At 53.3% G+C, this 14,909-nt stretch overlaps 6 protein-coding genes across 6 annotated transcripts; 3 read left to right on the forward strand and 3 right to left on the reverse strand.

Annotated features, from left to right (window-relative positions):
- Positions 1 to 56: 56 nt before the first annotated feature.
- Positions 57 to 2,134, reverse strand: PG986_007161 (uncharacterized protein; the record flags this gene model as incomplete). The annotated part of the gene is made up of 5 exons (XM_066843383.1): positions 57 to 272; positions 400 to 1,100; positions 1,292 to 1,499; positions 1,572 to 1,936; positions 2,002 to 2,134. 5 exons carry the CDS (start codon positions 2,132 to 2,134, stop codon positions 57 to 59), a joined length of 1,623 nt encoding a protein of 540 aa, XP_066699495.1.
- A 1,786-nt stretch (positions 2,135 to 3,920) lies between these two features.
- PG986_007162 (uncharacterized protein) lies at positions 3,921 to 5,797 on the reverse strand (the record flags this gene model as incomplete). The annotated part of the gene is made up of 2 exons (XM_066843384.1): positions 3,921 to 5,663; positions 5,741 to 5,797. The coding sequence occupies 2 exons, from the start codon at positions 5,795 to 5,797 to the stop codon at positions 3,921 to 3,923; spliced, it is 1,800 nt and encodes a 599-aa protein (XP_066699496.1).
- A 762-nt stretch (positions 5,798 to 6,559) lies between these two features.
- On the forward strand, positions 6,560 to 8,128 carry PG986_007163 (uncharacterized protein; the record flags this gene model as incomplete). The annotated part of the gene is made up of 1 exon (XM_066843385.1): positions 6,560 to 8,128. The coding sequence occupies one exon, from the start codon at positions 6,560 to 6,562 to the stop codon at positions 8,126 to 8,128; it is 1,569 nt and encodes a 522-aa protein (XP_066699497.1).
- A 2,563-nt stretch (positions 8,129 to 10,691) lies between these two features.
- PG986_007164 (uncharacterized protein) lies at positions 10,692 to 11,963 on the reverse strand (the record flags this gene model as incomplete). Its single annotated transcript, XM_066843386.1, has 2 exons — positions 10,692 to 11,852; positions 11,958 to 11,963. 2 exons carry the CDS (start codon positions 11,961 to 11,963, stop codon positions 10,692 to 10,694), a joined length of 1,167 nt encoding a protein of 388 aa, XP_066699498.1.
- Positions 11,964 to 12,082: 119 nt separating this feature from the next.
- On the forward strand, positions 12,083 to 12,448 carry PG986_007165 (uncharacterized protein; the record flags this gene model as incomplete). Its single annotated transcript, XM_066843387.1, has 1 exon — positions 12,083 to 12,448. The coding sequence occupies one exon, from the start codon at positions 12,083 to 12,085 to the stop codon at positions 12,446 to 12,448; it is 366 nt and encodes a 121-aa protein (XP_066699499.1).
- A 1,267-nt stretch (positions 12,449 to 13,715) lies between these two features.
- Positions 13,716 to 14,122, forward strand: PG986_007166 (ribosomal protein P2; the record flags this gene model as incomplete). The annotated part of the gene is made up of 2 exons (XM_066843388.1): positions 13,716 to 13,874; positions 13,949 to 14,122. The coding sequence occupies 2 exons, from the start codon at positions 13,716 to 13,718 to the stop codon at positions 14,120 to 14,122; spliced, it is 333 nt and encodes a 110-aa protein (XP_066699500.1).
- Positions 14,123 to 14,909: the final 787 nt, after the last annotated feature.

The following is a 14,909-nucleotide window of genomic DNA, read 5'->3' on the forward strand; positions in this document are numbered from 1 at the left end:
ACGGATATCATATTGCGTATTGCATGCTGGTCCCTCTTCAACCCACCGAATACATTTCAGACAGCTTTGGTGTTTTCCCCGTACTTGATGCCCATAACCGCCTCTTCATCAAAGTCTTGTGCACTGCTGCCATCGTATGCAAGTCGCACGTCCGTGATGGCGTCACCCACTTCCATCCAATGATTACTCGTGGCAGGGATAGGAAACAGGCGACAGAGAGCCCAGTAAAGTGTCGACGACACGATAAACCCGCAGAAGAAGTTGAGTTTGAACTAGAGGACGCGTCAGTAAATGTCGTGCCCAAAACATCACTAGAAACTCTTGCGCCCGGACGAACACACGAAGTAAGAGTTGCCCATGGGCGGGGGTGAAACAGAATGGAGGTATGGGCCAGCTCACAATATAGGTAGCACCAGCAGGCACATCTCGACCAACGGCACCAGCAAACCCAACAACATTTATGAGGATGCCTCCGATGTACGCAGCATAGGCGCGCCAATTGATGCCAAAGGTAAAGAAGTAGGGACCTGTTTTGCGCGCATCGTAGAGTTCCTTGACTTCCAGGTATCCCTTTCGAACAAGATAGTAATCGCAGCACATGACACCGGCGATGGAGCTCAGGAAGACCGAGTAGGCACTCAGGTAGGTTGTGAACTGGTTGCTGTCGGTCAGGAGGGTATAGGGGCACATGGCCAGGCCCACAACTGCGCAGATGTAGCCACCTCGTCTAATGTTAATGAATCGCGGCAGCAAGGCTGTCATGTCAGTACCGGCGGAGACCGAGTTAGCCGCAATATTGGTACCCAGCTGTGCCAGGGCGAAAGCTGCGGCGATGACAAAAACGCCAAATCGCTGAGCCGAGCCGCCATCGTCGATAAACTTTTCGAGCAACTCCAGGGGGTCCCAGATCGGCTCACTCCCGGGGTATATGACCACCGACGACGACGAGACGATGATGCCAATGAAGCTTGTGATAGCAAAGCCAGTTGGAATCGTAATGAGTTGCGACCAGAGAGCGTCACGTGGCTTGGTAGCAAACCGCGTGAAGTCGGGGTCGTTAACAACCAGTGTAGCAAAGTTGGCGATGGAGGACATGACACCTGCGCGGTTGTTGTTAGCATTCACTCGACAGTGTCGTGGTCCGCATATAAAGCAGGAGGAGCCTCACCCTTGACGAATTCCCAGGCAAGTTCATTCCCGTGCTATCGGAGTCTTGATCAGCCAAGCCCTAGCTGCAGGCACAGATTCCGGAGACATACCTTTTGGAGGGCTGGCGTACAATGGGGCCTACACCCCCCCGCTCGGACAATGGCCCAGATGAAGAAGGCTAGACCAGCGCATGGTACAAAGTAGGCCTTGACTGTGAACAAATGGCGGATCTTGTGTACGGGAAACCAGATGGCGGGTAGTGAGCAGAGCCAAAAGATGACGAACGAGACATAATCGGCAGAGGTAGCTCCCGAGTTCCCCGGGAAGGTGTTCGGAATAGTCTCACGATTCTGTGTGCATGCCAACGGGCTCAATATCCAGATCGACCTCAAACAGCCGGCTGCAAGAGGGGGGGGACTTACCCACGAGAGCCAGATGGACCGAATCATCAAGTAGACGCAATGTCCACCAATCCACGACTGCACGCCATACCACACACAGGCCATGGCGGCGCGGTTGAAGACGGGCCAGAGGCTGCCCCAGATGCCGAAGCTGGATCTGCCCACAACCGGAAAGCCGATGTGGTAGACGGCGCCTATTCGACCGGTCGAGCATACAAAGCAGCCGGCAATGGCATAGCCCAGCCAGACGCACAGCCATGACTGCCACCACGAAAGCCCGCCGACAATCATAGATGACGAGATCATCCAGGTGTTGATGTTGAAGGAGTCGGCAATCCAAAAGCCCACGAAATTCCAAGCGCCCCATTGGCGGCGCTCTGGTTCTACTGGCTTCAAGTCATTGTTGGTCAACTAAAGCAGAGGTGACTCGCCGGGTTAGCTCTAGGATCACCGCATTGGGTATGCTCGAGGACAAAGAATGCCCTGTGACTTGCCATCAACTGCGCCGTGCTAAGGCCGTCCTCGTTGTCGACAGCAAGCTTGTCCGCCCATCGCGCAAGCCGAGTGGGGTGCAGCGTCTGCATGGCAGCGGCTTGTATATCCAGTACTGCCCACGGCAATGATGCGAAGTGCCAAGAGCAGGCAGAAGACAGGTGCTTAGGTAAGTAGGTACGTATGCAAGTATGTAGGTAGGTTGCCGGTCGAGTAATGGTATGGTAAGGACGGCTCGGGCAGGCCAGGGGATTCTTGCACGCGACCCCAGGCCTGGGTCGTCGAAGGTGAAGTACAGGTATAGCCGGAAGTTTAAGCGACGAATGGGCGCATGGAGGCCGTGCTGGGGTGGGCAGGCAGTGTAGACGAGCAAGATATCGCTACTGCCTACCTACAAGCAAGGAGGTATGGGTATGTTAGGTATGTTATATATAGGATGTACGTAGACAGTAAGCGCGCACGAAGACAGAAGATGGAGCGGAAAGAGAAGAAGAAAACAAGAGAGAGAACGGTTGTCTCTCGCGAGACGGAGAGGAGGACATGGCAGCAATGATAGATAATCCATGGCTCCCACTGCCAGAGGTAGCGGCAACCAACCCTTGAGGTGATATGCGGTTGGTTGACTTTTCGTCTGCAAAGGTTAACACACACGGAGCCAAGTACTGCCACGGCATGTTGATGCTGGTCCGGTACATCCATGGAAGACTGCGATAAGGAATGACGCCTCCCCCACACGTTACCCAGACGTATATGTAATAATCGCCATCTTTTCTCTTTCGACCACCTACTACTTATCTACATAATCGGTAGGGTTTCCCAGCCAAGTCAACTGCTGTTCTCCGTAGTCGGCTTCTCCGCAGCAGTGTGCCATGTTTCCTGTCGGCTGCGCTGTTGTTCCCATCCCCCAGATTACCTCCAAAAGCTGAACCGGATGGGATAACGATGAGACTACTTAGCTGGACCTGTCGATTGTAGGTACGTGAATGGGCTGAAGCCTGAAGGAGGGGGCGCAATGCCTAGGTACGTTACCCGCATGTAGGTAAGTAGGTCAAGTATATGCAGAGCTAGTGCAAAGGGCGGTAGTACCTTGTATCCGGTCAATAGCACGGGTTTCCAATCAGTGGCATGATCATGTGTAGCTTGAGGTAGCTATCATTCAACATCATGAGTGATTGATTGATGTCTCTTGTCGGCATCCAGTCTCCAGTCGTCTCCCCGGCTTATCAGAAGACTGCATGTGCTAGCGACAGCCACCCTGACACTGCCAAGACTCCGACCGGGCCTGCACGGGCCAGCCTGTAGATAATTGCTCGATTCTATCGAGTAATACGCTCTTCCTTCCCCAGTTGTCAGGCCCGATACGTACATATGTGCGCGATACGTTGATCCATGTCCCTCTTCTCGAAGTAAACCGCAAGCCATGGGCAGGAGTCCCATCGCTACATGACTAACTTACATGTGGTCACCTGATCATAGCTGCTTACTCTCCCACTACCGACTGCCGCAATCAGATCACCCAAAAGAGACTCACGAGCGTGGCAATGGAATATTCTTGTGAAAGTGCTATTGTTGTACAGCGACCTGAAACCTATTAAATCATCGGCCCTTGAACTTCTCACCCAATATATCAACTCTAGCAAACCTGTAGTATTTTTTACACCATACCACCATGAGATGTGCCCTCGGTTAAAGCAACAAAGCCAGTTCAGTGGCCGTGGCATTTAAATCAACCCGTAGCGCCAAAAAAAAAAAAAAAAAAAAAAAAAAAAAAAAAAACCATACAGTCATGCCATCGTCGCATAAATCCCACGGTTCAAGGAGCTCGATATCGAAAGCATGGCAGTCGACGGGGTCTAGGTATCAGTGGAACTCCAAGTCCTACATGCGAATCCGGAACAGGTACCTAAGGCGGATCTGCGCAATGTTGTACGTGATGTATTCATTGTACATCAGATATGCGTTGGGCACATTGGTTGGCCCCGGTGCTGCTGCTGATGTATCCGGCACCTTGATTCCTTTCAGGGATGGGTGCACGCACTCTGCATCCTTCCACTGGCTTGGTCCTGTCATGCCTTGGCCCCAGGTCGAAGACATGCCCTTCGCCTTGGCATCCTCGCCTGCACTGTTGGAGGCATTTGTAAGGACGTGCATTGGGCCTCCGAGTTCTGCCTCGCAAAGAAGCAACAGGGCATGGCCGTTGGAGATCCCAGCACAACAGTAGTTGGCCGACTTGGACGACATGTCAGCCAGGTACACGCCCTTGCCGAACATGTACCCAGAGGCAGGTGCTTCAGGGGGTGCGATCCGAAGACCCTGGCTGAGGATTCCGCCAAAGTTCGTGCATCGGGAGCCGTGCCAGAGAAGTCTCCTGTCCCGAGGGGGGCCGGCGAACTCGCTCTGCTCAAAGCGGGCCTTTTCACCCTGTCGCTCGATGCGGAAGATCTGGGCAATCTGGTAGTTCGCAGTGTGGGTTTGTCCCCGGGTGGCCATGAGGTAGTTTGCCAGCTCTTGGAACTCTGCACTGTCTCGCTTGAGCGTGGTCATCTCCTCCATTCCGAGCCCTTGGAATTGCCGATCCAGAAGGTTGATCTTCTCAGCGTCTTTGTTATCGCCCTTCATAATGCCAGAGGCATCCTTCATGTCTGACAAGCTCTCGAGAACCTCTATTTCCTTCTTGAGCATTTCATTACTGCGGATGACTGGCGGTCGGTTTCTGCCAAAGGCATGAGGAATCAGGCTGAAGAAAGTATTTGACAAAGCCTCGATGGCCTCCCCAAATGCCATACCGTGCTCGGACTGGGCTGAGGTTGGGTCGTCCAGCAGTTCCGACAAGTCTTTGAGGGCCTGGAAACCGCGGAGGATGGTGCCCTTGCTGAGTTTTCCGAGAGGAAGCTTATTGACGTCGTAATTGAGATCGCTCATCGTGGCAGCGAAGTATTGCTGGTTGAAAATGAGTTCCATCAACTCCTGAATGGCTGGGTGTAATTTGGACTCTGGTGCTTCCTTGATGACCTCGCCTGGGGCCTTGTCAGGCTCGGGGTCCTCCTTGACCGGGGCATCACCTTCGTCCTCTGAATCGGGGGCGTAGCTGCGTTCGATGAAGGTGTATTTGCCGGGCTTGGGTTTGTTCCCTCGGTCGGCCCAAGCCAGACCAGACTTGTCCTTGAACTTCTTGTTAAAGTTCTTCAACGCGTCGTCCAAGGTGCCATTTCCGAGGAGGGCACTCTGACCTCCTTCCCCGACCCGACCCCAGCGGGTCCAAGCCTTATAGTCACCATTGACGTTGCGAAGGAGCTGGACGCGATAGAACTTGTTGTTGTTATTAGACGAATTGGTCTGGTTGAGCGCCGCATCGTAGATGATGCCGGCATCATCAATGTAGACTTCATAATGGGCATGCGGGAACATTTCGTCGACTGGAATGTGCAACTTGGCCTCGGGGTTGGCGATCTGAGCCTCTCCGATGGCCGGGTGCTCCACCTTTGGCTCCGTCTTTGGCTCCGTCTTTGGCTCCGTCTTTGGCTCCGTCTTTGGCTCCGTCTTTGGCTCCGCCTTGGAGTCCGCCGTGGGGGGGTCTGCCTTTGCCTTTGCCTTGGCCTTGGCCTTGGGCTCTGTCTTTGCCTTTTGGCAGGCTGCTGCAGAGCGTCAGCCGGCTTGGCGTTGGCAGCTCGCGTGCGTCGTCCATTTGTTGGCGCGACTGGGGGCGGTGATGGGGTGCTGTGCTGCACTGCAGCGGCCTTCCTCTTGGGTGGCATCGTGACTTATGCCTCGATTGGGAAGGTAGGCAGAGCAGAGTGGTGTCGATGGGCCAGTGCGAGAACGTGTAAGTAAGTAGGCCCTATGTACGAGCAGAGCGGGCAACGACAAGAGATGTGGCAATGGGGGTGGTGGACGGCCGAATTGATGGAAGAGAATATCACATTAGTTAGGTCTTGCCCGGAGATTGACGCGAGCAGCATCAATTTAAATATTGACGTCGCGGTTATGTTGGTTGCAGGCAGCAACGACCCTGGGAACGAGTTGGCGGCTTGAGCGCCAGGCAGGCAAGCGGGCAAGCGGGCAGGCAGCCAGGCAGCCACCGCCCGAAACTATTTCTAATTGAGCCTTCCTAAGGTCAATCAATAGCTGCGAGTACAAGTGCAAGTGCGTCGGATGTATTGACAGTGAAGTACCTGCCAACTTAACGAGGCATGTACCTTCCCCGAGAACAACCTTCTCCATTCAATTCACATTTAATTGGAAGCACGGAAAGAATCAGGTCAAGTCAAGGGGGACAAAAGGACGTCCAGTCTCCAGTCTCATTTGAAGACAACTCGGGCTTCTCTTCTCGCCAACCTGAAACCACCACCTTTCCTGGGCTTGAGATTGATTCATTCCTACCTGCCCACTCACTGCGACTATCTGGCTACTGCACCAACTACAAGTGCTTAATACGGCATTCCCACCTCGACGACACTCGCTGTTGTTGTTGTTGTTGCTGCTGCTGTTGTTGCAGCCCAGCAACCTTGAATGCAACCATGGCGTCGTCAACAAGCTTGCTTCTAACGATGCCCTTGGAGGTTCTGCTTTCCATCTCCCACTACCTGACTACACCTGACTACTGCAACCTCCGCCGCTCCTGCAAGCACATCGAGGCCTCCCTGCACTCCTCCTTTGCCAAGGAGTATTTCTCCAAGCGGCAGTTCATCTTGACCGAGTTCAGCTTGAAAGCTCTCGTTGACATATCGAGATCCAAGTTCTCGCCTTACTTGACACACGTCATTCTCGCCGCCGAACGGCCAGTATGGAGAAGGCCGCATGCATTTGCCGCCGTGGACAGCACCTCCGAGGCCACAAGGAGGCTGCGAATGCGCCAGGAATACTCCAGCCACATCAACCTCATCAACTTCAGCCAGGACCTGGAGATGCTGGCCGACGCTTTTGCTCACTTGCCTAACCTCGAGACAATTGGAATCCGGGACTTCAATTCACGGTCTCGTTTCCGCGATCATCCCCTGGTCGAATGGAGGAGCTACGGCGCCAACACCTACCAGCGAGATACCGGCTTGCCCCTGGCCAGGCCCGATACCACTCCTGTCTTCGGTCACATGTCGCCGCAATTGGCCTTGGATAACAACTGGCCTTGGTATGAAGCTCGACTCTTTGGGGGCCTTCTCCAAGCCCTGGGCAAGTCGGGCTCAAAACCAAAGGGGTTCGAGGTCATCTTGAGAAACATTGGCCTTTTCGACGTGGCCTTCAACTTGCCTCGATTCTTTGAACCTTTTACTGACCCTGTACTGGCTCGGTTGGAAACGCTGTTCCTGGATCTCAGCGATGACCAAATTCCTGCCATGACGCGTTCTGGCTCAGACCAGATGCCATCCGATTGCACCAACTACTTTCTCCGGACGTTTCTCTTGAAATTGCCAGCTATTTCGTCGTTGAGGCTCAATTTCGCCAAGCGCGACCACCACAAGACTTGCGACTTCCTGTCATGGCTGGCGTCGCCGCTGCCGTTGTCGGCAGCAGCGGCATCGACAACGGCAACGTTGGCTGGTTCAATGCAAAGAACCGAAACCGATGTGGACGCGGATGCGAGCGTTGACCTCTCCCCTCCACCACCTGTAGTGTTCTCTGCACTGAAGCAACTTGACCTTGGAAAAGCCATGATCAGTATTGACGTTCTCACTGATTTGGTAAACAAATACAAGGCCAGCTTACAGGGCCTTAGCTTCTATGACGTGACCCTGATGGGACCTGACGCATCCGGCTCATCGGGGTCGGGATCTGGAAGGGTGAATCTGTGGGCTAAAGCTCTGCGCCACTTCATCAAATCAGACGTTGCTCTTAAGAGCCTCAGGGTTGACAGAATTTCCCAGGACCATGGCCCTTCTCTCCAAACATTGCTAGTCCGCTTCAATGACACGGCTCGATCAAGAATCTGGCGCGGGCAGGACAAAGAAAATGGGTTAAAGGAGATGGCCAATAGCATGGTAATAGATTGGCCCGATTCAGAGGATGAGAGTATGGATGACTCGGATGAGATGGGAAGTGATGAGGACAGTGATAACGACGACGACGAAGATGATGACGATGATGGCGAGTAGAATGCAAGATGCTGGGCATTCAGGAATTTAGATATGCCTTAATACATAGGGAAACCCAGTTACCGTCAACCATCCCAAACATTGTTATCCCGTTGAGTGTACCGTTGCCAGCAATCCTGTCGATGACTACCTGTCGCCAAATATCTCGCCGTCGCCAGTCGTTTCACAGCAGACTACTCCGGGCGATCAGACATTCGAATGAAACCAGAGATCAGGCTCACGCGAAAATGTTGAGATCAAGGCTTGATCTATCTCGCATTGTTTACAGTGAATAGCATGTGTGGCTCTCTCAACAGCACAATGTGCAAGTTTTGGAGGTATGGGTATTAGTGAGCAGATATGTATCAGATAGAACCCGGCGGCCTAGTCCGTCCTCCTTCGCTTGAGGTGTGTCATTGGTCCGTTTCTCATTGATCCATACGTATCGTCTATCTGTATCCCAGGCAGGTGTTAGAGACGGATGCCGTCCATAAGCCAACGAGAACTGACCTGATATAGTGATGCTTCGCCGCGCCCAGCTTTACCTTCCGGGTCGCTGGCACCGAGGTGGATGGTCGGACCGAGCATCATCTCAAACCCGAAGATGACCTTTGCCATGATGATAGACACCTCCAGCCATGCCAGGTTATTACCCGGGCAGCCGCAAGACCCGGAAGAGAAGTTACAGAAGCCACTTCCGAGCAAGGCAACGTCTTGAGTTGGGAAGCCACTGAGCCTTTGTTCGTTGGCTCTTCACCGCCCAGGGTTGAACCTTAAGGGCTCGGGGGTGCCCTTCCTTATTGTAGCTCGGATAGTACACAATCTGCTATATTTAGTGAGACTGAATCATTCTGATCCCTCCGGAATCGTCTGTTTAATGAGTTTGTACCATGGATCAGTGCCAGAGTGTATGTACGGCTCGACGAGGCTCAAGGCCCGGTTAGAGAAGGCGCTCGTCAGGACCCGCCGCTGGCGGCCATGAACCTCAATGATGGTGCTGTTCCATGCAGTTCACGCTTCCACGCTACGCGACCAGAACTCGTAGTATATTCCCATCTTGACGTTGCTGTTAGGCTCGAGCATGGCTCTGTGCACCGTTGGTGTTTGACGGGCACGCTGTCCAGAGGATAGCGGAACGTTGCGTCTGCCGTGGTTCAGTCTCCAGTTCTCAAGGAGCATGGCGTGTCACACCGTATGCTCGCTGCACACGCCAAGGCCAAACATGCCGGATCCCCTGCAGCGCGTGCCACTACGAGGGCCAACCTGTCAGGCGGGCCCAGAAAGACCCCTGGTACTTGGCAAGGGGATGAAGATAAAGACGATATATAATCTCTGCCAATGTCATTTCCAGCGCAGAGGGCAGAGGCCGCTGGCACGACACCCGTCTCTAAACTCGAGGAAGGTTGCAGTCTATCCATAAGTGACACTGTCTAATCTGTCACGAAAGGGGGAGGGGCGGGGGACTGTTCACTGTCCATCAGAGGGAAGGGGGCAAGGGAGAAGAATCTCGCCTTCTTACGATACGGTGCCTATTATGCACTGTACAAAAATGATACCTGCCTAGACTATTAGACATTAGAAGGTATATCGACAGTGAATGCTTTCCGACCACTCTTCCTTACTACTTGAGCTCCGTACTGAATACTCGGGAGACGTGTTGAATCGGTGCAATACCACTGCCATCCATTGCTAAGAGAGTCCAAGTTGGTTACAAGGGCTTGAGTCAACAACCAAGGTGACGATGTAGGCTGTACATGGCAGCAGTTCCGGACTACTCTGCCTTCGACGAGCAGTATGCCTCCTGTTGCCTCACTTAAGGCTTGCCCCCAAAAACGTGCAGCGATAGTCTAGTCAGCTGGTAGTACGCATTAATTGCAGTATTGGGTGGGATGAATCACTTTCCTACTTTGCCCTGACTTGTACCAGCTTGCTCTTGTCGACACATTTACATGGTCAGACACATGGATCCAGCAACGACCAATCTCGACTGACAGGGCAGTTTAGTAGAAAACGGGGTTATATCAGTTACTATTTCACTAAGACACTCATTCCGAAGCTCCTCAGCGTAGGAGTTCGAAAAGAGTATTATCTGCATAGGCAAAGGCCAAGCTGATATTGACTCAGAATTATATTGACTGATCTATAGAAACCATGGAGAATGTGAATAGGGGCTAATTGGTCACGGCCTACCCAGAGGTCCAGCGCCAGCAAGTCGCCAGGCAGGCTTCCCCTATGAGTGCCAACTGACGAGTCATTAGACGCAGCAGGGACAATCTAGACACAAAGGTGTGCTGACAGGACTGCAAACTGATTTGCGCCTCCCTCAGGATTATAGACTATCTATGTAATCGTTCCCATGGACCTGAAAATGCAATGCGCTGGGTTAGAGGCCAAGAAGCCCCTACTAAGAACGCCTTTGCCCATGTGACTTGACGCCTATTTGATGATACCGTAAAAACTCCGTTCGGATGCAGAATCCTTACAACACTCCAGAAAAAGCAGTCTCGCAATCGGCAAGACAACAACAACCCGCTAGATACATGCAGAATCTCCAGAACCAGCTTCGTTGAAGCCAGCCGAGGCATTAACGATAGCCGGATCGCTTCTTCTTCTCCTCCTTCTTTCTCTTCAGTTCCTCGAGAAGCTGCTCTTCTCGACGGTCCTCCAGCCTAGCAGCCCTCTCTGCTCTGGACTCCTCGTCATAAATATCGTCCATGCCGGCTTCCATGTCGCTCGAGCCATCCGAAGCGTAGCCGTATTGGCGCGCATATGGGTTATCCTCGTCTTCGTCATCAACCACGAAGTCGTCCAGTTCTTCATCGTATTCATCGTCATAACGGTCGTGACGAGCAACTTTGGGCGGAGCAAGGAGTCCTCCTCCGGGAGGGCGTCTTGATGCTGCCCCCTTCCCGGAACTCGTTGATTTCTTCATGGGCGGCGCGGAGCGTGCCGTGCCGGCATAGCCTGTCATAATCGGGCCTTTCTTCTTTTTCTCCGGTGCATCGCTTCCCGAAGAAGTCGGTCGGCTCTTGCTACCGCTCTTGGCATCGCCAGAAGCACCACTTTTGGGAAGAACCCGAGGACTTTTCACCTGCGAAGCGCCGCCCTGACCTGGCCCCTTTGTAGTTGTTCCATTGGCACCCGGTCTTTTCCCAGCTTTGGCAGTCTCCCTCTCCTTCTTCGGCAGGGGCTTTTGGAGTGCTTTGTGCTGAATAATCCCTGCTTTAGGCATCACCTGTTGGGCCTTTGCGCCTCGGGCCATGATCTCGGCGAAAGACCCTTTCTTGGGTGCCTTGGATGGCTCTGAAGCAGTCGTGGTAGTGGGTGAAGGTCTTGCTGGAGCAATCTTGGAGGATCCAACCGTTGAGGAAGGGAGCTTCGGTCGCTCGGCCAGGTCTTTCCTGGCAGGTGGGGGCCCGCCAGCCTGGCGATTCGCAGTAGCGGTACCTGCATAGGGCTTTGAAGTTGCAGGTGCCGCAGAGACGGATCGCTGTCCGGATTGAGATGTAGAGGATTTCGGGGTGGGATTGGGAGCCCGACCGGATGTTGGAGAGGGTTTCCGGGATATCGAGGATCGCGGTGGTCCCCCATTCTGCTGGGTTCTGGCGGTCTTGATGGCTGTGCTATTACTTGCATCATCGTCGGCTTTGCGCTTCAGACCTAGGGTAGTAGACGTCCTGATGGATGAGGGCGTGCTGTTGGCGGTGGCCTTTTCACCCGTAATTTCGGCCAGCAGATCGGAAATCTGCGGGGACAAGGAGTCAATATATCAAAACCAGCGCAACTGGGGGACACGGGGTTGTAGGCATGCCAAGCCATTCTCAGGATGACAAAAGTAGCGTGCACTTACCGGCATCTTGATCAGTTTCTAAGTAGAGTATACTCTATCGATTGGGGCGTGGGAGAACTGCGCAGGAGCGATGGGGTTACTGTCAGACGGAGTCGTGTGCCAGGGACATGATAGAAAATGTAGTCATGCGTAGTGGCGCTGCGCTCACTAACGATAGCGCGACTGTTCTGTTTTCTGGTTGGGAAAGCTCGAACGTGGACAGACCAGGACAGGGACAGGGACAGGGTCGAGGCCTGCGGGCGGGCGAGGATGCAACGGCCGTAGAGAAGGATGCACGCGATGCGGATGCCGAAGCCGAAGCCGATGCTGGTGCGGATGCCGAGCGAAGGGAAGTGAAGGGAGGTGAGGTGTGCGAAGGGAATTGCGGAAAGAAAGAACCCAGGTTGTTCTTATGGACAGTCAGAGAGACTCGACTCTCTGGCGATAATGGAGAACCAAGGTCCTCTCATAGGCTGGGCCCGGGATTGGACGAGCCTCTAAGGTTGCGCTAGCCCGGGTTTAGGTACCAGTCGTGCCAGGGTACAGTACCTGTTGGCGGTCGTAAGAGATTCCAGCAGCCTACCTAGAAACCGACCTGATGGATGGATGGATGGACGGATGTCTGCTTGCAAAGGAGGCGGCAAAAATTCGGTAGCAGCAAAAGAAACATAAAAACCCATTTGCATTCATAAAGCATGGATAACAGGCATAGGGTGCATATCATAGTAGTGATGTTTGGTGGGCTTAGATTATGCTGCATAAGAGGGAATCGACTGCCCAAAGCAGCTAGGCGCACAGGCGGGCGGACTTGCTGAGCTCTGCACGCACACCTTGCTCCGCTCCACGTGGGAGCCAGGAGGCAAGGCAGGCTGGCAGGCTGGCAGGCTGAGCTGCGCCTGCGCTGGGTTGTGAGGTAGGTATTGGCCTTGGAGGAGGGCAGCCAGTACAGCTAGCAGGTCGCATGTAACCTGGAGCTGTCCCAATATTTGCATACATGACGTCTGTACGTAATGTAGCAAGCAGTCGGTCGATTGCACACATACTGCTCACCTGAGGTGTCGCGAAGACAACTGCACGGGCTGGAAGTTCATACATACCTACATGTACATACACCTATGTAGGGCTTCGAGTAGGGAACGTGCCTTACACGTTCTGTGCATATGCCATAGGTGAGATAGATCAACGGTAGTTCCCCTACGTGGCGTGGCGAAGGTCTTCTGGATGGAAACGATCAATGTGTTTGAGGTCTACATCTATCGGGGCAGCGTCAAACAGGCTTGTCATATAACAATCACATCACCCGCAGTTGAAGATCAATCAACCGATCAATCAGTTCTATTGGCGTTTGCTGTGTCGCGGGCATGTACTAAATGCATGGCGGGGTGGCACTGGAACGGTGCCTTAGAGGCCAATCAGGACACAGAGGGAGCTTGGTAGCAGAGACGACCCTAATCAGGTGACTCTTATCGGCCACAGTGGAGCCCCCGGAAAATCGGTGCACCCACCAAGACACAGGTAGCCCACCTAATTTTGGACGGCTGCTTGAAAGAGGCCGAACTTTTCTCAAGGCACTGGGAGATCAGAAATATTCCATCACCAAACCACCCCCCAATTCACAAATTTCCTCACGGACTCGAAGACTTCAGTCTCCGCCCCAACTCGCGGTTAAATTGATTGATTTCTCAAGTTCCCCCCAGACAATTCGTAAGAAGCACTTCCGCTGCGCTTGGCTCTGGTATCTCATCTAACACGCGCCCGATCTAGTCACCATCTCCCAAAATGAAGCACCTCGCAGCTTACATGCTTCTCACCCTTGGCGGTAACGCCTCGCCCTCCGCTTCCGACATTAAGTCGGTTCTCCAGTCTGTCGGTATCGACGCTGAGGAGGAGCGCCTCGAGAAGCTCCTGTCTGAGCTCAAGGACAAGGACATCCAGGAGGTATGGCACACTTCATCAAACTGCCAAGTACATTTTTCCTGGGAGCATAGGTTGCTGACACTGCTATCTCTTAGCTGATCTCCGAGGGTTCTTCCAAGCTGGCTTCCGTCCCTAGCGGCGGTGCCGGTGGCGCCGCTTCCGGAGGCGCTGCTGCTGCCGGTGGTGCCGCCGAGGCTCCCAAGGAGGAGGAGAAGGAAGAGGAGAAGGAAGAGTCCGACGAGGATATGGGCTTCGGTCTCTTCGATTAAGCGAATCGTCTCGGACTACGACGCTTACGAAACACTGAAGAAGTTATGCGAAAATGAGACTGCGATGATCTGACATGGGATCGGCATTAGGTATATAAAGCGTCTTGCGCTCCTTGCATGAGACGACTGCTGGATGCTCAGGAACCTTTGGGTCAATGATGGCCTTACAATGACACAGTCCGACTTCTCAGAAAGCCAACATTCGCGTTGTTCCAACCAATCAAGTGTGAGCTGCGTGTGGTGTTTTTGATGTTGCCGGGATTTTTGACGTCAAATATCGCAATCAACTATCTGAGCGATGGCGGCATTCGCAATCCGCTATGATGACGTTGGACGGCTCCGCGTACCTGGGTGGACATATTTCCCAGCGTCCAAGTATGCAAATAACACCCCATGGTGCTCGTTGCGCATGGCGACTTTGAGAATTGACATGAAGATTTCGTTACAGGCTTTCCATACGTAGGTTATGTAGGTACACAAGAGCTATGTTTGGGGCCGTACCCTTTCCCTGAACCGAAATGGAGTTCTCGTCTACGCAGCCATCTACATAGAGGTTGAGGCACCTTGGCGGGTATCACATATGTACCTAGGTTACTACTACGCCGAATGAAAGAATTGTTCTTATGCCAGCGCATGCAAAAAACGGCAGATTAACCGTTCATTGAAGTTTCTTGGATAGCGCGCCCCACTTCCCTCTTCCTGCCCACTGTTTCCCGAGCAACGCCCTATGCGCGTCTGATTGGGCGATGGAGCACAACCCAACAAGAGCCCACGACAAGGATTCCCT

Source organism: Apiospora aurea (assembly GCF_038362705.1).
Source record: "Apiospora aurea strain CBS 24483 chromosome Unknown utg000005l_segment0_segment0, whole genome shotgun sequence".
In the NCBI taxonomy this organism is placed as follows: domain Eukaryota; kingdom Fungi; phylum Ascomycota; class Sordariomycetes; order Amphisphaeriales; family Apiosporaceae; genus Apiospora; species Apiospora aurea.